Below are 24,386 nucleotides of genomic sequence, written 5' to 3'. Positions count from 1 at the left end.
TATGATGGGGTCTAAAACCAGACTGAAGCGTTTCGTATACATTGTTTGTCTTCAGGAAGGCAGTGAGTTGCTGTGCAACAGCTTTTTCAAAACATTTTGAGAGGAATGGAAGATTCGATATAGGCCGATAGTTTTTTATAATTTCTGGATCAAGATTCGGCTTTTTCAAGAGAGGCTTTATTACTGCCACTTTTAGTGAGCTTGGTACACATCCGGTGGATAGAGAGCCGTTTATTATGTTCAACATAGGAGGGCCAAGCACAGGAAGCAGCTCTTTCAGTAGTTTAGTTGGAATAGGGTCCAGTATGCAGCTTGAGGGTTTGGAGGCCATGATTATTTTCATCATTGTGTCAAGAGATATAGTACTAAAACACTTTAGTATCTCCCTTGATCCTAGGTCCTGGCAGAGTTGTGTAGACTCAGGACAATGGAGCTTTGGAGGAATACCCAGATTTAAAGAGGAGTCTGTAATTTGCTTTCTAATGATCATGATCTTTTCCTCAAAGAAGTTCATACATTTATTACTGCTGAAGTGAAAGCCATCCTCCATTTGCGAAGGCTGCTTTTTAGTTAGCTTTGCGACAGTATCAAAAATAAATTTCGGATTGTTCTTATTTTCCTCAATTAAGTTGGAAAAATAGGATGATCGAGCAGCAGTGAGGGCTCTTCGATACTGCACGGTACTGTCTTTCCAAGCTAGTCGGAAGACTTCCAGTTTGGTGTGGCGCCATTTCCGTTCCAATTTTCTGGAAGCTTGCTTCAGAGCTCGTGTATTTTCTGTATACCAGGGAGCTAGTTTCTTATGACAGATGTTTTTAGTTTTTAGGGGTGCAACTGCATCTAGGGTATTGCGCAAGGTTAAATTGAGTTCCTCGGTTAGGTGGTTAACCTGTTAGGGCTAGGGGGCAGCATTTGCACGTCTGGATAAAAAAAATGTACCCGATTTAATCTGGTTACTAATCCTACCCAGTAACTAGAATATGCATATACGTATTATATATGGATAGAAAACACTCTAAAGTTTCTAAAACTGTTTGAATGGTGTCTGTGAGTATAACAGAACTCATTTGGCAGGCAAAACCCTGAGACATTTTCTGACAGGAAGTGGATACCTGATGTGTTGTATTACCTTTAAACCTATCACATTGAAAAACACAGGGGCTGAGGAATATTTTGGCACTTCCTATTGCTTCCACTAGATGTCACCAGCCTTTACAAAGTGTTTTGAGTCTTCTGGAGGGAGATCTGACCGAACAAGAGCCATGGAACGATGATGTCCCATTAGACACCTGGCGCGCGAGTTCATGTTGGGTACCCTCGTTCCAATACGTTATAAAAGAGTATGCATTCGTCCACCTTGAATATTATTCATGTTCTGGTTAAAAAAGGCCCTAATGATTTATGCTATACAACGTTTGACATGTTTGAACGAACGTAAATATATTTTTTCCCCTCGTTCATGACGAGAAGTCTGGCTGGCTTAGATCATGTGCTAACAAGACGGAGATTTTTGGACATAAATGATGAGCTTTTTTGAACAAAACTACATTCGTTATGGACCTGTGATACCTGGAAGTGACATCTGATGAAGAGAATCAAAGGTAATGGATTATTTACATAGTATTTTCGATTTTAGATCTCCCCAACATGACGTCTAGTCTGTATCGCAACGCGTATTTTTCTGGGCGCAGTGCTCAGATTATTGCAAAGTGTGATTTCCCAGTAAGGTTATTTTTAAATCTGGCAAGTTGATTGCGTTCAAGAGATGTAAATCTATAATTCTTTAAATGACAATATAATATTTTACCAATGTTTTCTAATTTTAATTATTTAATTTGTGACGCTGACTTGACTGCCGGTTATTGGAGGGAAACGATTTCCTCAACATCAATGCCATAGTAAAACGCTGTTTTTGGATATAAATATGAACTTGATAGAACTAAAAATGCATGCATTGTCTAACATAATGTCCTAGGAGTGTCATCTGATGGAGATTGTAAAAGGTTAGTGCATCATTTTAGCTGGTTTTAAGGTTTTGGTGACCCTGTCTTTGAATTGACAAAACATTACACACAACTCTTGTAAATGTACTGTCCTAACATACTCTAAATTTATGCTTTCACCGTAAAACCTTTTTGAAATCGTAAAACGTGGTTAGATTAAGGAGATGTTTATCTTTCAAAGGGTGTAAAATAGTTGTATGTTTGAAAAATTTGAATTTTGACATTTATTTGGATTCAAATTTGCCGCTCTTGAAATGCACCTGCTGTTGATGGAGTGCACCACGGGTGGCACGCTAGCGTCCCACCTAGCCCATAGAGGTTAACTGATTTTTGTCCTCTGACGTCCTTGGGTAGGCAGAGGCAGTCTGGAAGGGCATCAAGGAATCTTTGGGTTGTCTGAGAATTTATAGCACGACTTTTAATGCTCCTTGGTTGGGGTCTGAGCAGATTATTTGTTGCAATTGCAAACGTAATAAAATGGTGGTCCGATAGTCCAGGATTATGAGGAAAAACATTTAGATCCACAACATTTATTCCATGGGACAAAACTAGGTCCAGAGTATGACTGTGGCAGTGAGTAGGTCCAGAGACATGTTGGACAAAACCCACTGAGTCGATGATGGCTCCGAAAGCCTTTTGGAGTGGGTCTGTGGACTTTTCCATGTGAATGTTAAAGTCACCAAAAATTAGAATATTATCTGCTATGACTACAAGATCCGATAGGAATTCAGGGAACTCAGTGAGGAACACTGCATATGGCCCAGGAGGCCTGTAAACAGTAGCTATAAAAAGTGAGTGAGTAGGCTGCATAGATTTCATGACTAGAAGCTCAAAAGACGAAAACGTCATTGGTTTTTTTTTTGTAAATTGAAATTTGCTATCGTAAATGTTAGCAACACCTCCGCCTTTGCCGGATGCACGGGGGGTATGGTCTCTAGTGTAACCAAGGGGTGAGGCCTCATTTAACACAGTAAATTCATCAGGCTTAAGACATGTTTCAGTCAGGCCAATCACGTCAAGATTATTATCAGTGATTAGTTCATTGACTATAACTGCCTTGGAAGTGAGGGATCTAACATTAAGTAACCCAATTTTGAGATGTGAGGTATCACAATCTCTTTCAATAATGGCAGGAATGGAGGAGGTCTTTATACTAGTGAGATTGCTAAAGCGAACACCGCCATTTTTAATTTTGCCCAACCTAGATCGAGGCACAGACACGGTCTCAATTGGGAAAGCTGAGCTGACTACGCTGACTGTGCTAGTGGCAGACTCCACTAAGCTGGCAGGCTGGCTAACAGCCTGCTGCCTGGCCTGCACCCTATTTCATTGTGGAGCTAGAGGAGTTAGAGCCCTGTCTATGTTCGTAGATAAGATGAGAGCACCCCTCCAGCTAGGATGGAGTCCGTCACTCCTCAACAGGCCAGGCTTGGTCCTGTTTGTGGGTGAGTCCCAGAAAGAGGGCCAATTATCTACAAATTCTATCTTTTGGGAGGGGCAGAAAACAGTTTTCAACCAGCGATTGAGTTGTGAGACTCTGCTGTAGAGCTCATCACTCCCCCTAACTGGGAGGGGGCCAGAGACAATTAATCGATGCCGACACATCTTTCTAGCTGATTTACACGCTGAAGCTATGTTGCGCTTGGTGACCTCTGACTGTTTCATCCTAACATCGTTGGTGCTGACGTGGATAACAATATCTCTATACTCTCTACACTCGCCAGTTTTAGCTTTAGCCAGCACCGTCTTTAGATTAGCCTTAACGTCGGTAGCCCTGCCCCCTGGTAAACAGTGTATGATCGCTGGATGATTAGTTTTAAGTCTAATACTGCGGGTAATGGAGTCGCCAATGACTAGGGTTTTCAATTTGTCAGAGCTAATGGTGGGAGCCGTCGGCGTCTCAGACCCCACAACGGGAGGAGTAGAGACCAGAGAAGTCCCGGCCTCCGACTCCGACTCGCTTAATGGGGAGAACCGGTTGAAAGTTTCTGTCGGCTGAATAAGCGACACCGGTTGAGCATTCCTACAGCGTTTCCCTCCAGAAGCCATGAGAAAGATGTCCGGCTGCGGGGACCGTGCGAGGGGGTTTATACTAACGTTACTATCTGTACTTACTGGTGGCACAGACGCTGTTTCATCCTTTCCTACACTGAAATTACCCTTGCCTAACGATCGCGTCTGAAGCTGGGCTTGCAGCACAGCTATCCTTGCCGTAAGGCGATCGTTCTCCTGTATATTATAAGTACAACGACTGCAATTAGAAGGCATCATGTTAATGTTACTTAGCTTCGGCTGTTTGAAGTCCTGACGAACCATGTCCAGATAAAACGTCCGGGATGAAAAAGTTGAATGAAAAAAGTTGAGTGAGGGAGAAAGTAAAAATATACGGTAATGAAAAAGTAAAAAACCGTCAGGTAGCAAAGTAAGATCGTTATATCCAAATAGCGGCGTTTTGTTCGTGCGTTCAAGACACTATCCGAAGTGTAAATGAGGGTCACGAGCATGGCGCAATTCGTGACAAAAGATTTCTAAATATTCCATTACCGTACTTCGAAGCATGTCAACCGCTGTTTAAAATCAATTTTTATGCAATTTTTCTCGTAAAAAAGCGATAATATTCCGACCGGGAATCTGCGTTTAGGTAAACAGACGAAAGAAAACATAGCATGAGGTCGACGCGGGCACGCGCCTGAGTCTCACAGTACTGTAACCAGCCACTACCCAAACGCGCTACTTTTTTTCAACCAGAGCCTGCAAAGCCACGATTCAGCTTTTTTCCGCCTTCTGAGAGCCCATGGGAGCCGTAGGAAGTGTCACGTAACAGCAGAGATCCTCTGTAATGGATAGATTTAATCAAGAAGGGTAACAAATTGTCAGACAGGCCACTTCCTGCATGGAATCTTCTCAGGTTTTGGCCTGCCAAATGAGTTCTGTTATACTCACAGACACCATTCAAACAGTTTTAGAAACTTTAGAGTGTTTTCTATCCATATATAATAAGTATATGCATATTCTAGTTACTAGGTAGGATTAGTAACCAGATTAAATCGGGTACATTTTTTTTATCCAGACGTGCAAATGCTGCCCCCTAGCCCTAACAGGTTAAGAGAGTGGATTCGGGAGATAACCTCTCTATATAAATTAATGCTTCCGTGGTGCCCCATGTTATAAATGGTATAATTGTTGCATGGTTTAATTCAATCATGTAATCAATTAATCGATTTCATAAAATAACATGTCATGTAATTTATAGAGCACGACAGTAACTCATTGATATCAGATAAGCCTCAGCAACTGTCTCTCCCTCCAGCCTGGTACTATACATATTTCTAAGCACCTCCAAGACATATGATATCTACTAATATTCTAGTTACTTTAGACAGAAACAAAAGTAGGGAGGTTGGTCACGGAGGATGTTTAGGCGTATACTGCGACCGTCTAGCAATCCAAAGGTTGTGTGTTCGAGTCACGTCGGGGACAACTGTAGCATTTTTATTTAACCCTTCCCATAACCCTTTTTCTAACCTTAACCCAATTAATCTAGGCCCTGGGCCGTGAGGTGCCTTGTCACTGACCTCCACCAAGCTGTTTTATTTAGGGTCTGGGGAGCGTCATGGCACTCACACAGACCAGATCTGGTAATTAAGTCAGAAAAAATACATATAAAAATGCATAGCGTTTAGGCCCCCAGGCCAGGGAGGCAGCAAAAGTGATTCAGTGAGAGAGAGGCTCATTATTGCATCTATTCTAGAGCACTAACCTGGAGTGTTTAAATGAAAGGACTCGTAAAAGGAAATTAACGTAACGTATACTTGGAGTCTCAATATGATGATGGGGCTTGAGAAAGAGAGCTGTGATCTGTTCACTATGCTGTCTGGTTATTACTTCTCTCTTATCATTTTTCCCAAATCCCTTCTCTCTGTGAATACATGGTTTTCATTTTAAGCTACACTGTGCAGTAGACAGACAGCATGCTGAGATTTGAGCAGTTTATACTTCATTTTAACATTAGCTATGCAGGGTATTTCACTTCCCAACACATCCAGTGGAGAATCGTAACTTCCGCTTAATTCAAATTTTCACGTTATGCATGGATGTCAATGGGAAGCATGGCATTGACCACATAGCTAGCATGACTCAGTCTACCCATATCATTGCTTTTGTGTGTGGGCTACTTTAAATGGTAATACAGATTTGTTGTCTCTCAGTGTGTTTCAATATAAAATGTTTGCTGTATGTCACCCTGTAGCCTTTGTTGTTTCACAACACCTCAAACGTTTGTACACATCTTTGCAATATCAACAGGATTGACCTTCTTTAGGATATTGATGCTGAACGAAGGTTTGGTTATGTGTGTTCTACAAATCCAACTTAGTCTGCTGCCATTTTTGTAAATGTACACTTCACTCAAAGCTCTTCACACAACAGAAGGTCCTTTACAGTAAAGCCTCGATTGTATTTAACAAAGGACATCAATCTGTATTATAAGTTTAAAGTGGCATAAATACAGTGCCATAAGTATTCAGACCTCATTTGGCAGCGATTACAGCATCGAGTCTTCTTGGGTATGACGCTACAAGATTGGCACACCTGTATTTGGGGAGTTTCTCCCATTATCTCTGCATATCCTCTCAAGCTGTCAGGCTGGATGGGAAGCTTTGTTGCACAGCTATTTTTATGTCTCTCCAGAGATGTTCGATCGGGTTCAAGTCCGGAATCTGGCTAGGGCACTCAAGGACATTCAGAGACTTGTGCCAAAGCCACTCCTGCATTGTCTTGGCTGTGTGCTTAGGGTTGTTGTCCTGTCAGAAGGTGAACTTTCGCCCCAGTCTGAGGTCCTGAGAGGTCTGGAGCAGGTTTTCATCAAGGATCTCTCTGTACTTTGCTCTGTTCATCTTTGCCTCGATCCTGACTAATCTCCCAGTCCCCCCGCTGTAAAACATCCCCACAGCATGATGCTGCCACCATCATGCTTCACCTTAGGGATGGTGCCAGGTTTCCTCCAGACGTGATGCTTGGCATTCAGGCCAAAGCATTCAATTTTGTTATCATCAGACCAGAGAATCTTTTTCTCATGGTTTGAGAGTCTTTAGGTGCCTTTTGGCAAACTCCAAGTGGGCTGTCATGTGCCTTTTACTGAGGAGTCGCTTCCGTCTAGACACTCTACCATAAAGGCCTGATTGGTGGAGTGCTGCAGAGATGGTTGTCCTTTTGTAACGTTTGCCCATCTCCACAGAGAACTCTGTCGGAGTGATCATTGGGTTTTTGCTCTGTTTGGCCGGGCTGCCAGCTCTAGGAAGAGCCTTGGTGGTTCCAAACATCTTCCACTTAAGAATGATGGCGGCCACTGTGTTTTTGGGGAACTTCAATGCTGCAGAGATTTTGGGGTACCCTTCCCCAGATCTGTCCCTTGACCCAATTGTCACGTCCTGACCATAGTAAGATGTTATTTTCTATGGAAGAGTAGGCCAGGGCGTGACAGGGGGTGTTTTGTGTTTTTCTATGTTTTGAATTTCTATGTTTAGGTTCTAGTTTTTCTATTTCTATGTTGGGTTTGTTTGGGATGATCTCAAATTAGAGGCAGCTGGTCCTCGTTGTCTCTAATTGGAGATCATACTTAAGTAGGTTTTCTTTCCACCTGTGTTTGTGGGTAGTTGTCTTCTGTTCAGTTTATGTACCTGACAGAACTGTGCGATTTCGTTTTCTCTTTGTTATTTTTCCTTTAGTGTTTTGAGTTCAAATAAATATTAATCATGAACAATCAACACGCTGCGCTTTAGTCCCCTCTCTACGACAGCCGTTACAACAATCCTGTTGCGGAGGTCTACGGACAATTCCTTCAACTTCATGGCTTGGTTTTTGTTCTGACATTTTTTTTTATTTATTTCACCTTTATTTAACCAGGTAGGCTAGTTGAAAACAAGTTCTCATTTACAACTGCGACCTGGCCAAGATAAATCAAAGCAGTTCGACACATGCGACAACACACATGGAATAAACAAACATACAGTCAATAATATAGTAGAAAAAAGGCTATATACATTGTGTGCAAATGAGGAGATAAGGCAGTAAATAGGCCATGGTGGCGAATTAATTACAATATAGCAATTAAACACTGGAGTGATAGACGTGCAGAAGATGAATGTGCAAGTAGAGATATTGGGGTGTAAAGGAGCAAGATAAATAAATAAATACAGCATGGGGATGAGGTAGTTGGATGGGCTATTTACAGATGGGCTATGTACAGGTGCAGTGATATGTGAGCTGCTCTGACAGCTGGTGCTTAAAGTTAGTGAGGGAGATAAGAGTCTCCAGCTTCATTGATTTTTGCAGTTCGTTCCAGTCATTGGCAGCAGAGAACTGGAAGGAAAGGTGGCCAAAGGAGGAATTGGCTTTAGGGGTGACCAGTGAAATATACCTGCTGGAGCGCATGCTACGGGTGGGTGCTGCTATGGTGACCAGTGAGCTGAGATAAGGCGGGGCTTTACCTAGCAAAGACTTGTAGATGACCTGGAGCCAGTGGGTTTGGCGATACAGGCATATAGGTCGCAGTGGTGGGTAGCTTATGGGGCTTTGGTGACAAAACGGATGGCACTGTGATAGACTGCATCCAATTTCTTGAGTAGAGTGTTAGAGGCTATTTTGTAAATGACATCGCCGAAGTCGAGGATCGGTAGGATGGTCAGTTTTACGAGGGTATGTTTGGCAGCATGAGTAAAGGATGCTTTGTTGCGAAATAGGAAGCCAATTCTAGATTTAATTTTGGATTGGAGATGCTTAATGTGAGTCTCGAAGGAGAGTTTACAGTCTAACCAAACACCTAGGTATTTGTAGTTGTCCACATATTCTAAGTCAGAACCATCCAGAGTTGTGGTGCTGGACGGGCGGGCAGGTGTGGGCAGTGATCGGTTGAAGAGCATGCATTTAGTTTTACTTGCATTTAAGAGCAGTTGGAGGCCACGTAATGAGATTTGTATGGCATTGAAGCTCGTCTGGAGGTTAGTTAACACAGTGTCCAAAGAAGGGCCAGAAGTATACAGAATGGTGTCGTCTGCGTAGAGGTGGATCAGAGAATCAACAATAGCAGCAAGAACGACATCATTGATGTATACAGAGAAGAGAGTCAGCCCGAGAATTGAACCCTGTGGCACCCCCATAGAGACTGCCAGAGGTCCGGACAACAGGCCCTCAGATTTTACACACTGAACTCTATCAGAGAAGTAGTTGGTGAACCAGGCGAGTCAATCATTTGAGAAACCAAGGCTGTTGAGTCTGCCGATAAGAATGTGGTGATTGACAGAGTCGAAAGCCTTGGCCAGGTCAATGAATATTGCTGCACAGTATTGTCTCTTATCAATGGCGGTTATGATATCGTTTAAGACCTTGAGCGGGGCTGAGGTGCACCCATGACCAGCTCTGAAACCAGATTGCATAGCGGAGAAGGTACGGTGGGATTCAAAATGGTCGGTAATCTGTTTGTTAACTTGGCTTTCGAAGACCTTAGAAAGGCAGGATAGGATAGATATAGGTCTAGAGTGTCTCCCCCTTTGAAGAGGGGGATGACCGCGGCTGCTTTCCAATCTTTGGGAATCTCAGACGATACGAAAGAGAGGTTGAACAGGTTAGTAATAAGGGTTGCAACAATTCCGGCAGATCATTTTATAAAGAGAGGGTCCAGATTGTCTAGCCCGGCTGATTTGTAGGGGTCTAGATTTTGCAGCTCTTTCAGAACATCAGCTATCTGGATTTGGGTGAAGGAGAAATGGGGAGGCTTGGGCGAGTTGCTGTGGGGGGTGCAGGACTGTTGACCGGGGTAGGGGTAGCCAGGTGGAAAGCATGGCCAGCCGTAGAAAATGCATATTGAAATTCTCAATTATAGTGGATTTATTGGTGGTGACAGTGTTTCCTAGCATCAGTGCAGTGGGCAGCTGGGAGGAGGTGCTCTTATTCTCCATGGACTTTACAGTGTCCCAGAACTTTTTTGAGTTTGTGCTACAGGATGCAAATCTCTGCTTGAAAAAGCTAGCCTTAGCTTTCCTAACTGCCTGTGTATATTGGTTCCTAACTTCCTGAAAAGTTGCATATCAAGGGGGCTATTCAATGCTAATGCAGAACGCCACAGGATGTTTTTGTGCTGGTCAAGGGCAGTCAGATCTGGAGAGAACCAAGGGCTATATCTGTTCCTGGTTCTCCATTTTTGGAATGGGGCATGCTTATTTAAGATGGTGAGGAAGGCACTTTTAAAGAATAACCAGGCATCCTCTACTGACGGATGAGTTCAATATCCTTCCAGAATACCCGGGCCAGGTCAATTAGAAAGGCGTGCTCGCTGAAGTGTTTTAGGGAGCGTTTGACAGTGATGAGGGGTGGTCGTTTGACCACAGACCCATTATGGACGAAGGCAATGAGGCAGTGATCGCTGAGAACTTGGTTGAAGACAGCAGAGTTGTATTTGCAGGACAAGTTGGTTATGATGATATCTATGAGGGTGCCCGTGTTTACGGATTTGGGGTTGTACCTGGTAGGTTTATTGATAATTTGTGTGAGATTGAGGGCATCAAGCTTAGATTGTAGGATGGCTGGGGTGTTAAGCATGTCCCAGTTTAGGTCACCTAGCAGCACAAGCTCTGAAGATAGATGGGGGGCAATCAATTCATATATGGTGTCCAGACCACAGCTGGGGGCAGAAGGTGGTCTATAGCAAGCGGCAACAGTGAGAGACTTGTTTCTGGAAAGGTGGATTTTTAAAAGTAGAAGCTTGAATTATTTGGGTACAGACCTGGATAGTAAGACAGAACTCTGCAGGCTATCCCTGCAGTAGATTTCAACTCCGCCCGCTTTGGCAGTTCTATCTTGTCAGAAGATGTTGTAGTTAGGGATGGGAATTTCAGGGTTTTTGGTGGTCTTCCTAAGCCAGGATTCAGACACGGCTAGAACATCCTGGTTGGCAGAGTGTGCTAAAGCAGTGAATAAAACAAACTTAGGGAGGAGGCTTCTAATGTTAACATGCATGAAACCAAGACTTTTACAGTTACAGAAGTCAACAAATGAGAGCGCCTGTGGAATGGGAGTGGAGCTAGGCACTACAGGGCCTGGATTAACCTCTACATCACCAGAGGAACAGAGGAGGAGTAGGATAAGGGTATGGCTAAAGGCTATAAGAACTGGTCGTCTAGTACGTTCGGAACAGGAGGAGCAGGTTTCTGGGCGCGATAGAATAGATTCAAGGCATAATGTACAGACAAAGGTATGGTAGGATGTGAATACAGTGGAGGTAAACCTAGGCATTGAGTGATGATGAAAGAGATATTCTCTCTAGAAACATCATTTAAACCAGGTGATGTCACCGCATGTGTGGAGGTGGAACTAAAGGGTTAGCTCAGGCATATTGAGCAGGGCTAGATGCTCTACAGTGAAATAAGACAATAATCACTAACCTGAACAGCAATGGACAAGGCATATTGACATTAGGGAGAGGCATGCGTAGCCGAGTGATCATAGGAGTCCAGTGAGTAGTTAGGCTGGCTGGAGACACGTCAATTCAGACAGCTTGCAGGCCAGGGCTAGCAAGCTAGCAGAAGGGCCTTAGAGGGACGTCGTGATGGAAGAAGTCTGTTATAGCCTCCTCATGCGGAACCTCCTCGTGCTGTTACGTCGGTAGTCAAGCCGTGATGGATTAATAGGGTTCCGTGTAGTAAAGGGGTCTAGTCCAATTGGCAAAATAGGTATAGTGGCCCAAGAAATTGGCCGATGGATCTCTTCAGCTAACAGTCCAATATGCTCTAGACAGCTAGCAGGCCGCGGCTAGCAGGCTAGCAGATGGGCATTCAGGGGACGTCGCGACAGAGGGGAATCTTGAGAAGAAAAAAAACCCTCGGGCAGATTACGTCGGTAGTCCAGTCGTGATGGATTAATAGGGTTTCATGTAGTAAAGGGGTCCAGGCCAATTGGAAAAATAGGTATAGTGGCCCAAGAAATTGGCCGATGGACCGATTCAGCCCGCCCCACATTGGGTGAGGCGGGTTGCAGGAGAGTATTTTGAAATTGAGGTTTAGAAAAATATAAAAAGATATGCGAAGAAAAAATATACAAAAAGATATATACATGGGACACAACAAGACGAGGACAAAGACATGCGACTGCTACGCCATCTTGGGTATACATGCACTGTCAACTGTGGGAACTTTATATAGACAGGTATATGCCTTTCCAAATCATGTCCAATCAATTGAATTTACCACAGGTGGACTCCAATGAAGTTGTAGAAACATCTCAAGGATGATCAATGGAAACAGGACGCACCTGAGCTCAATTTTGAGTCTCATTGCAAGGTCTGAATACTTCTGTACATTTCTAAAAACTGTTTTTGCTTTGTCATTATGGGGTATTGTGTGTAGATTGCTGAGGATTTTATTTTATCCATTTTTAAATAAGGCTGTAACTGTGGAAAAAGTAAATGGGTCTGAATAATTTCCGAAGGCACTGTGTAGCCTCCTCATCATATAACCTCAGATCTCTTCCTGCTCGAGTGTTTTGCCCATTGATTTCTCTCTGCTGAAATACATTTTGGTGGAAGAACTGATAGTGTTTCTCATTGTATAAATGCAGACCATTATAAAATGAGTCCAATCTGTTTTCATTGAGAGGTTCCTGAAATGTGTTTCCCTGTGGTATGAAGTAGGGCAGTATTGGTTGGACATGTGATAGTGGGAGAGTACCTCCGAGAGGAGGAGTTCCACAGTGTACACTTTACATAATAATACAACTACTCTTCCCCTTTCCTCCCTCTTTCACTCTTTCTCTTCCTCTTATTCAAACATGTAATCCAACATACTACAGAAAGACTACCCTTCTTTCTGTTCTGAAAGTTGAAAAGATGAGATGATGAGACCCTGATCTCAGACCGTGGACCTGGCTGTGTCAGCAGACCATCTCTGGGCTCCTGCAGCCTGCTGACTCCTCTCAGACCCGGCACATGAAAACTTTCACAGGGTCAATAAAGGCCCCTGAAGAAATGTGCTGTGTCAATAAAGGAACAAGGAGGGTCTTACTTTAACATCAAGGTCTTTACAGAGCAGTTTATACACGTTATTCAGACTAAAAGGTGGACTTACTTTACTTCTGCAGTGTAAAAGCTTTGAGCACAGACGAGAGAGAGAGAGAGAGAGAGAGAGAGAGAGAGAGAGAGAGAGAGAGAGAGAGAGAGAGAGAGAGAGAGAGAGAGAGAGAGAGAGAGAGAGAGAGAGAAAACAATATGCTTACCATATGAAAGAGTAAAAAAGAGAAGTCCACAAAGCGAGAGAGGAGGTGGAGAAACGCTCTTCCTTGAAAACAGAGTGTGTGAGAAGAGGAAGGGAGGGCAGAGGATCTTTACAGTCAGGCACATGCTCACACAGATATAGTACATACAGACCTATACAAACCCATGCATTCTAATGGGCATGCAACGTGTTAAGAGACCTGAGACGCAGCAGTTCCTGTCTTGTTTTTAGGGGCAGTAGAATACAGAGTGTAAAGTGACAGTAGTAGTTAGACCTCTGACACTCGTCTGGTCTATATACACACAGAAACAAATATACCCATACTCTGTTTTTGGTGTCAGAGTTTTGGAGTTATGAGTGACTTCAGGATGACTAAGAGTGGCCATGTGTTCCTCAGTCCTTCGGTTATTACATGGGGCCAGAGGAGACGACACAGTGATGTAAGTATTCATTCTTACTGTTGCATATGAGTAAGAGATAATGTAGTGCAGATAACTGTGATCTTAGGTATCTTACAGCGTAGTGTTGTAAATCCACATCTGTTCACCATTACTCTGTTGTAGTCAGAACAGCTGTTCGTTACTTGAAGGCACAGCTGTGTCTCTTACTGTTAGTCTTATCACAAATATTAATGTATAATATCTCATGTGGACAGAGATTGGTTTTGGTAGGACTCTGTTTCCAGTAGCTGCAGAGACAGTGGAGAGGCTAGGAAAGGAGATCATTAGATCATGGTCGGTCTTTACTGCTGTTTCCAGTCTCATCACTGTTACTCGTTACCATGGAAGTACCTCTCAATGGTCTGTTTGTCTCTGGCAGAGAGATCAGTCACCCCACATGTGTAGGTTACTACTGCACTCACATTTTTGGTAAAGGGGTTGGTGAGGTGAATATTTGTGTATGGAAAACAGTAATATTTCTGTTTTTGGTTCTGATCCTCACTGACCGTGTTAGTTTGCACTCGTTTGCTTTCAAGGCAGCAGCAGGATCGGCCAGCGTATCATATGACACTGTTTGTTCACACAATGAACCATGGGTTATTAAAACAAGCCAGTGTTAGTCAGTATGTGTGAATGTGCCCAAACAGTACATTTTGGTGTACCCATAGTAAATTCATGTTGTCATGTGAAAACATTAGCTTGACACCCCAGTCCACTTGTGTTACATGGTACAGAGAGTGCTTCACTGGGCTGTCATTGGCTATCTCACCCAATAGCACAGAGTCTTTAATTGGTAACTTCCCTAGTCCATGCATTGTGGTCAGGATGGAACTGCCCAGCATCAGGATAACAGGCTTTGTGGAGAACAGCTGCCTGGCTGTGGGTATTCCTTCTCTTACTTTATACGAGTGTCCCTTATCTAGAATAGAGTAGATTCTCAGGCCTCAGTAGTTCAACTGCTTGACAGTGGGTATCCTTTCTCTTCATGAGTTCTCATATTTTTTACATTTGAGTCATTTAGCAGATGCTCTTATCCAGAGATATTAGGGTTAATTGCCTTGCTCAACAGCACAATAACACATTTTTCACCTAGTCAGTTCAGGGATTCGAACCAGCGACCTTTCAGTTACTGGCCCAATAATCTTAACCGCTAGGCTACCTGCCACTACCTTATCTGGGATAGAATGGATTATGCCGTTAATGGGAGCTGATAGTGAATGGAGTTTGTAATGAGGCTTCAGCACTTGTGTTGATTTTTGGTTAAAGGAGTCTGGAAGTTATGTATCTTTGACTCACTTCAAATCAAATCAAATCAAATTTATTTTTATATAGCCCTTCGTACATCAGCTGATATTCTCAAAGTGCTGTACAGAAACCCAGCCTAAAACCCCAAACAGCAAGCAAAGCATGTGAAAGAAGCACGGTGGCTAGGAAAAACTCCCTAGGAAAAACTCCCTAGAAAGGCCAAAAACCTAGGAAGAAACCTAGAGAGGAACCAGGCTATGAGGGGTGGCCAGTCCTCTTCTGGCTGTGCAGGGTGGATATTATAACAGAACATGGTCAAAATGTTAAAATGTTAAAATGTTCATAAATGACCAGCATGGTCAAATAATAATAATCATAGTAGTTGTCGAGGGTGCAACAAGCACGTCCGGTGAACAGGTCAGGGTTCCATAGCCGCAGGCAGAACAGTTGAAACTGGAGCAGCAGCACGGCCAGGTGGACTGGGGACAGCAAGGAGTCATCATACCAGGTAGTCCTGAGGCATGGTCCTAGGGCTCAGGTCCTCCGAGAGAAAGACAGAAAGAGAGAAAGAGAGAATTAGAGAGAGCATATTTAAATACACACAGGACACCGGATAAGACAAGAGAAATACTCCAGATGTAACAGACTGACCCTAGCCCCCCGACACATAAACTACTGCAGCATAAATACTGGAGGCTGAGACAGGAGGGATCAGAAGACACTGTGGCCCCATCCGATGATACCCCCGGACAGGGCCAAACAGGCAGGATATAACCCCACCCACTTTGCCAAAGCACAGCCCCCACACCACTAGAGGGATGTCTCCAACCACCAACTTACCGTCCTAAGACAAGGCCGAGTATAGCCCACAACGATCTCCGCCATGGCACAACCCAAGGGGGGGGCACCAACCCAGACAGGAAGACCACGTCAGTGACTCAACCCACTCAAGTGACGCACCCCTCCCATGGACGGCATGGAAGAACACCAGTAGGCCAGTGACTCAGCCCCTGTAAAAGGGTTAGAGGCAGAGAATCCCAGTGGAAAGAGGGGAACCGGCAAGGCAGAGACAGCAAGGGCGGTTCGTTGCTCCAGCCTTTCCGTTCACCTTCACACTCCTGGGCCAGACTATACTTAATCATAGGACCTACTGAAGAGATAAGTCTTCAGTAAAGACTTAAAGGTTGAGACTGAGTCTGCGTCTCTCACATTGGTAGGCAGACCATTCCATAAAAATGGAGCTCTATAGGAGAAAGCCCTACCTCCAGCCGTTTGCTTAGAAATTCTAGGGACAATTAGGAGGCCTGCGTCTTGTGACCGTAGCGTACGTGTAGGTATGTACGGCAGGACCAAATCGGAAAGATAGGTAGGAGCAAGCCCATGTAATGCTTTGTAGGTTAGCAGTAAAACCTTGAAATCAGCCCTTGCCTTAACAGGAAGCCAGTGTAGGGAGGCTAGCACTGGAGTAATATGATCAAATTTTTTGGTTCTAGTCAGGATTCTAGCAGCCGTATTTAGCACTAACTGAAGTTTATTTAGTGCTTTATCCGGGTAGCCGGAAAGTAGAGCATTGCAGTAGTCCAGCCTAGAAGTAACAAAAGCATGGATTAATTTTTCTGCGTCATTTTTGGACAGAAAATGTCTGATTTTTGCAATGTTACGTAGATGGAAAAAAGCTGTCCTTGAAACAGTCTTGAAATGTTCTTCAAAATAGAGATCAGGGTCCAGAGTAACGCCGAGGTCCTTCACAGTTTTATTTGAGACGACTGTACAACCATCCAGATTAATTGTCAGATTCAACAGAAGATCTCTTTGTTTCTTGGGACCTAGAACAAGCATCTCTGTTTTGTCCGAGTTTAAAAGTAGAAAGTTTGCAGCCATCCACTTCTTTATGTCTGAAACACAGGCTTCTAGCGAGGGCAATTTTGGGGCTTCACCATGTTTCATTGAAATGTACAGCTGTGTGTCGTCCGCATAACAGTGAAATTTAACATTATGTTTTCGAATGACATCCCCAAGAGGTAAAATATATAGTGAAAACAATAGTGGTCCTAAAACAGAACCTTGAGGAACACCGAAATTTACAATTGATTTGTCAGAGGACAAACCATTCACAGAGACAAACTGATATCTTTCCGACAGATAAGATCTAAACCAGGCCAGAACTTGTCCATGTAGACCAATTTGGGTTTCCAATCTCTCCAAAAGAATGTGGTGATCGATGGTATCAAAAGCGGCACTAAGATCTAGGAGCACGAGGACAGATGCAGAGCCTCGGTCTGACGTCATTAAAAGGTCATTTACCACCTTCACAAGTGCAGTCTCAGTGCTATGATGGGGTCTAAAACCAGACTGAAGCGTTTCGTATACATTGTTTGTCTTCAGGAAGGCAGTGAGTTGCTGTGCAACAGCTTTTTCAAAATTTTTTGAGAGGAATGGAAGATTCGATATAGGCCGATAGTTTTTTATAATTTCTGGATCAAGATTCGGCTTTTTCAAGAGAGGCTTTATTACTGCCACTTTTAGTGAGCTTGGTACACATCCGGTGGATAGAGAGCCGTTTATTATGTTCAACATAGGACGGCCAAGCACAGGAAGCAGCTCTTTCAGTAGTTTAGTTGGAATAGGGTCCAGTATGCAGCTTGAGGGTTTGGAGGCCATGATTATTTTCATCATTGCGTCAAGAGATATAGTACTAAAACACTTTAGTATCTCCCTTGATCCTAGGTCCTGGCAGAGTTGTGCAGACTCAGCACAATGGATCTTTGGAGGAATACCCAGATTTAAAGAGGAGTCTGTAATTTGCTTTCTAATGATCATGATCTTTTCCTCAAAGAAGTTCATAAATTTATTACTGCTGAAGTGAAAGCCATCCTCCATTTGCGAAGGCTGCTTTTTAGTTAGCTTTGCGACAGTATCAAAAAGAAATTTCGGATTGTTCTTATTTTCCTCAATTAAGTTGGAAAAATAGGATGATCGAGCAGCAGTAAGGGCTCTTCGATACTGCACAGTACTGTCTTTCCAAGCTAGTCGGAAGACTTCCAGTTTGGTGTGGCGCCATTTCCGTTCCAATTTTCTGGAAGCTTGCTTCAGAGCTCGTGTATTTTCTGTATACCAGGGAGCTAGTTTCTTATGACAGATGTTTTTAGTTTTTAGGGGTGCAACTGCATCTAGGGTATTGCGCAAGGTTAAATTGAGTTCCTCGGTTAGGTGGTTAACTGATTTTTGTCCTCTGACGTCCTTGGGTAGGCAGAGGCAGTCTGGAAGGGCATCCTGCAGGACTTGTACAGTTGACGACTATTGATTCGAAATTAACAGAGCTGACAGATGGAGGGTACTATTAGAACCAGTTTGTAAACCCATGCATCTAATTTGTTTTAATTTTCTGACTAATATCTCCTCTCCCCATTCCGTGTTGATCTAATGGGCTAAGTGTGTTACAGTCACGCATCAATACATCCTGAGTGTACAGAGTTAGCTGCCTGCCTGAGACTGTGTTAAGGTGGTTAGTGGCTGTTTGCACCTTAATATTCCCTCCCGCCTTCACCCTGCCGGCTCCTTCAGAGGAGAATATCATTGTTTCCAGGCGATTGTTTTCGTTAGGAGCGATTCAGTGAATAGTAAATGGAGCCTCAGTGAGGGTGATGGTGTGCTCGGGGGTGTGACTGGCCTGGGAAAGAAGCACAACACATTGATGCCAAGGAGTATGCAGTCAGAGGCTGGTTGTAATGTAAAGAGGGCTTGGATAAACTACACTCCCAGCTCCACATCCACAAATGTGTTGGGATGAACACAATAAAAATCTCATGTGAAGAAGACTGTAGAGCCAGCATATTTCACCAACCAGTAAACCGCTCTCCTTCTTCGATATGTCTATTTCTCTCCCTCAGACATCAGACCTATTTGCAATGATCGAGAGGATGCAGGTACTGTAAGTTGTCTGAGATCTCTGCTTTGTCTTCTTTGTAGTTTCAATTTGTTTTCCGTTTACTATTCTTGTGGGTACTTCTGGTTAAACATGTCCACACACACACACACACACACACACACACACACACACACCACACACACACACACACACACACACACACACACACACACACACACACACACACACACACTAACCTTGTAGGGACACAAAATTCAGTCCCATTCAAAATCCTATTTTCCCTAAACCCTAACCCATACCTTAACCCTAACCCAAAAACCTAACCTTAACCCTAAACCTAACCCTAGCTCCTAACTATAAAACTAACCCTAGCTCCTAACCCTAAATCTAATTCTAACCCTAACACTAATTCTAACCATAAACCCCCTAGAAATAGCATTTGACCTTGTGGGGACTAAGAAAATGTCCCCCAGTTGGTCAAATGTTTAAACACACACACACTGTTTAGTAATTAGAATCCATAGAGCAGCTTTAAGTGGTACAGTCTACTGTGTGCTCACCCCTCCTCTCCATAGCCTTTCCTGTATCGTCTGTTGCTGTCTCTCTTGTTGTCCTCTTATGTTGCTGTCTCTTAGTATTCTATGTTGTGTTCTCTTGTCTACCCTCCTCTCTTGTCCTGTCCCAGTTGTAAAAAGTGTGAAAGTAAATAATTGTTTTAATAGTAATTTCACAGGCTTTTTCACCTCACCTGCAAGTTCTTTGTAAACCATGTTTTACTTTTCACTGTCTGTATTTCACCTGTTATTATTCCTGTAAATAAATCAAACTAAATAAAATCTATAGAGCAACTTCAAGTGATACATTCTAATGTGTGCTCACCCCACCACTGTTCTCTCTCCATTTGCCCTCTTCTGTCACCTTCTCTGCTTCTTGTTTGTTGGTGTCTGTGTCTTGTCTGTTGCTGTCTCAGGTTCTTGTTTGTTACTGTCTCCTTTGTCTATCCTCTTCTGTTATGGCCTGTTCTGTTCTTCCGGTGTCTCTCTCCAACACCTATTCTTCTGTTGCTGTCTCTGTGTCTTGTCTGGTGTCTCTCTCCATCATATCCTACACTTCTGTTGCTGTCTCTGTGTCTTGTCTGGTGTGTCTCCTTAGTTTTGCAATTCAAAACAGTCAAGGGGATACTGGGGTAGCTTAACTTGTTTTGGGCCTGTGTCTGGGTCACTTAAATGATCTTCTTTCCGACCATTTGCCCCTGGCTGCTACTGTTCTAAATGCTCCACTGGCCTGCGGTTCTTATCTGTCCTCCTCAATGGCTCATCTGAAAGGTAGCAAGGTAAAGGTGCAACATGTCTTTAGTTAGTATAAAGGGCGACTACACTTCCTGATTTGGCCTCTTTTTAGATTTGGTTAATTAAGAAATGCTAGCGGCCATGACTGAATTCAAATGTGAGTTTGTTTCGTGGTGTGGTTTGATGTGCAACCTGAATTTGACTCAGCCTAAGGATAGCCTATCTCCGGGGCTAGATAGACACCGTCTGTCACGTTCTTGGAAATGAGTGGACCAAGGCGCAGCGTGAGTATAGTTCCACATATTTATTTAAGTGAAACTAACAAAACAAAATAACAAAACTTACAAAGACCGTGAGGACATAGTGCCCAAACACACTAACAATCAATATCCTACAAAACACAGGTGGGGAAATAACTACCTAAATATGATCCCCAATCAGAGGCAACGATAAACAGCTGCCTCTAATTGGGAACCATATTAGCACCAACATAGAAATAAACATACTAGATCACCCCCCTAGTCACACGTGACAGTACCCCGCCAAAGGTGCAGACTCCGGCCGCAAAACCTGAAACCAAATGGGGGGGGGGGGGGGGGGGGGGGGGGGTGATTAGTGTCGGTGGCGGCTCCGGTGCAGGTCGTAGCCCCTGCCCAGACCCCGGATCCGGCCATCGCGCCGGGCTGAACGTCGTGCCTGGACTGGGCATCGGCACAAAGGAGGACTCCGGCCATGGAGCTGGGTTGGACGCCATGCCTGGACTGGGCACCGGCTCAAAGGAGGACTCCGGCCATGGAGCTGGGTTGGACGCCGTGCCTGGACTGGGCACCGGCGCAGAAGAAGGCTCCGGCCATGGAGCAGGACTGGACGCCTTGCCTGGACTGGTGCAGAAGAAGGCTCCGGCCTTGGAGCTGGACTGGACGCCTTGCCTGGAAGCTCCGGACCGTTGACCGTCACTGGAGGTTCCGGACCGTTGACCGTCGCTGGAGGTTCATGACCGTTGACCGTCGCTGGAGGTTCTGGACCGTTGACCGTCGCTGGAGGTTCCGGACCGTTGACCGTCGCTGGAGGTTCCGGACCGTTGACCGTCGCAGGAAGTTCCGGACCGTTGACCGTCGCAGGAGGTTCCGGACCGTTGACCGTCGCAGGAGGTTCCAGACCGTTGACCGTCACTGGAGGTTCCGGATCGTGGACCGTCGCTGGAGGTTCCGGATTGTGGACCGTCTCAGGAGGTTCCGGACTGTGAAACGTCGCCGGAAGCTCTGGACTGTGAACCGTCGCCGGAAGCTCTGGACTGTGAATGCGCACTGGAGGCCTAGTGCGTGGAGCCGGTACAGGTGGCACCGGACTGGTGACACGCACTTCAGGGCGAGTGCGGGGAATAGTCACAGGACGTACCGGACTGGGGACACGCACTTCAGGGCGAGTGCGAGGAGCAGGCACAGGACGTACCGGACTGGGGACATGCACTTCAGGGCAAGTGCGAGGAGCAGGCACAGGATGTACCGGACTGGGGAGGCTCACTGGCTGCCTGATGCGTGGAGCCAGCACAGGTGGCACCGGACTGGTGACACGCATTTCAGGGCGAGTGCGAGGAGCAGGCACAGGACGTACTGGACTGGAGACACGCACTTCAGGGCGAGTGCGAGGAGCAGGTACAGGACGTACTTGACTGGGGAGGCGCACTGGAGGCCTGATGCGTGGGGCCGGCACAGGTTGCACCGGACTGGTGACACGCTCTTCAGGGTGAGTGCGAGGAGCAGGCACAGGACGTATCGGACTGGGGAGGCGCACTGGAGGCCAGATGCGTGGAGCCGACACAGGTTTCACCAGACTGTTAACCGGATTTTCTGGTCGAATGTTGAGCAGAACACACCTGCACAACATCTCTCTCAGCTCTCTCTCTCCCAACTTCTCCATTGCCTCCCTGACAGTCTCTGGCTCTTCCCGCGGCTCAGCCACCAGCTCCATGTGCCCCCCCCCAAAAAAAATCTTGGGGTTTCTGTCGCCGTGGTCTGATGACACGCTCCTCCAGAGTTTGCCATTCGGGTTCTGGCACTCTCCTCGGCTCGACCGGCCACCCCTTGTGCCCCCTAACACCCCCCCCCCCCCAAATCAACGGTCCACCCGAAGGAGCCGGGTGGACCGTTGCCAGGTATAACTCCAACTGCAGCAGGAAACACTGGCAGCGGGCACATCATACTCCCCGGGTAGGGTGAGGCGAATCCCACTGGAACCGGGTGCAGGGGGAGTGAGTAGTGGAGGCCCCTGTTGTGCTGGGGGAGGCACTGGAAGAACTCCCTGTCTCTCCCAGCGGTCCATGGTTTGGACAACGCGGTCCATGGGGGCGCCGAGATGGTGGATCATCGCCTCTTGCTCCAGGATGCGCTCCTCGACCCCTATACCAGGGGCACCTGCTCCTGCTGACTCCATATGGGTGGTGTGGAATTCTGTAAGGGTTGGGGAAATGGTGGCAGTGAAGTCAGACGCAGGAGAGCAGAAATAGGTAATAGCCAGAGCAGTTTAATTTCAAAACCAACGGCAATAAAAAAAAACCTACATGGGTACAAAACCCGACGCGCACCAGTAACATAGTGCACAAGCACTTACAAACAAACAATTCCACACAAGGACATGGGGGGAACAGAGGGTTAAATACACAACACTTAATGAGGGAAATGGAAACCAGGTGTGTAGGAAAACAAGACAAAACAAATGGAAAATGAAAAGTGGATCGACGATGGCTAGAAGACCGGTGACGCCGACCGCCGAACACCGCCCGAACAAGGAGAGGAAACGACTTCGGTGGAAGTCGTGACATATACTGACACGATCAGGGCAACTAAACTGTAAAGAAAAATGTGTCCACAAACATATAAGAAGCTACATAGCCCCTAGGCTATATGAATATTATTATACCTTTGTCAGTTCTACCAGCTAATGTGAGATATTTCGATGACATAACATTTGTGGACACATAACTTAATAATTGTTCACCTACAATCACAAATAACCACAAAGCTGGCCATCTTTTCCCCTCTCTTTCTGGCTGCCCTCCCCCTTCCCTTCTAAGTCCCAGTTCGTTTATTTGTCATATACACATGATATACAGTTGAAGTCGGAAGTTTACATACACTTAGGTTGGAGTCATTAAAACTCCTTTTTCAACCACTCCACAAATTTCCTGTTAAACTTCTTATGGCTCAAATCCCGTTAATGGGATTGATTTGACAACATTGGGTGAAATGGCAGAGCGCCAAATTCAAAGAAAGTATTACAAATATTTAACTTTCATACATTCACAAGTGCAATACACCAAATAAAGCTGAACTTCTTGTTAATCTAGCCACAGTGTCAGATTTCAAAAAGGCTTTACGGCGGAAGGAAACAATGCTATTATGTGAGAACAGCACCCCATCAAACAACACAGACAATCATATTTCATCCCGCCAGGCGCGACACAAAACTCAGAAATAACGATATAATTCATGCCTTACCTTTGACGAGCTTCTTCTGTTGGCACTCCAATATGTCCCATAAACATCACAAATGGTCCTTTTGTTTGATTAATTCCGTCGTTATATATCCAAAATGTCAATTTATTTGGCGCGTTTGATCCAGAAAAATACCGGTTCCAACTCGCGCAACATGACTACAAAATATCTCAAGTTACCTTTATTCTTTGTCCAAACATTTCAAACAACTTTCCTAATACAACTTTAGGTATTTTTTTACGTAAATAATTGTTCAAATTTAAGATGGGATAAACTGCGTTCAATACCGGAGGAAAACAAAGTGGAACGTGCTTTTCACATGAGCCAAGCAGGTTTACCTGTTGAATGGAATAGATCATTAGACCTCTATAATTCAATTCATTTGGTAAATTCTACTACCTCAACGTTGCTATTTTTAAACTGGGTTAAATATAATGTTGTTGTGAAATCTCTACCAATCACAGCAGTCACCGCCTCACTCCAGTGACTTCTTGCAGTGCCTGCTACTGCCTAGCCTTGATTTTTTTTGTCATAAAAATGTCTGTATTTTTTTTTTTTTTTTAATACCGCATAGTGATGTGTGGTTATGGAAAGTCATATCAGACTGAACTGTAAAATAAAGGTTTCAGGCTGGACCAAAAACATCCAGGGATGAAGCCTCGGATGCCCATGCCTAATGACGATGGTGTTAACTGTTCTGTTTCAGTAGGTTTACTCCCTCTGATTGACTCAATGATGTGTGTGGTCTGGTCCTGGCTGTTGGTG

General features: G+C 44.7%; 1 protein-coding gene across 4 annotated transcripts in view; it reads left to right on the top strand.

Moving 5' to 3' along the window:
• Positions 1-24,386, top strand: part of LOC106565868 (rap1 GTPase-activating protein 1) — a 166,956-nt gene that overhangs the window by 115,200 nt on the left and 27,370 nt on the right. Inside the window, exons 1-2 of one of the 4 annotated variants that reach the window (XM_082959306.1) lie at positions 13,240-13,704; positions 18,840-18,875. The exons of the other annotated variants lie outside the window; for them this stretch is intronic. Of the exons in view, the coding sequence (XP_082815432.1) occupies positions 13,618-13,704; positions 18,840-18,875 (123 nt within the window). The 5' untranslated portion in view covers positions 13,240-13,617. Of the gene's footprint in view, positions 1-13,239; positions 13,705-18,839; positions 18,876-24,386 lie in introns of those variants that run through there. 4 annotated transcript variants of the gene reach the window in all.

Source organism: Salmo salar, chromosome 12, assembly GCF_965601325.2.
Source record: "Salmo salar chromosome 12, fSalSal1, whole genome shotgun sequence".
Taxonomy (NCBI): Eukaryota; Metazoa; Chordata; class Actinopteri; order Salmoniformes; family Salmonidae; genus Salmo; species Salmo salar.
The sequence above is the reverse complement of the archived record's forward strand: the minus strand, read 5'-3'. Positions and strand labels throughout refer to the sequence as shown.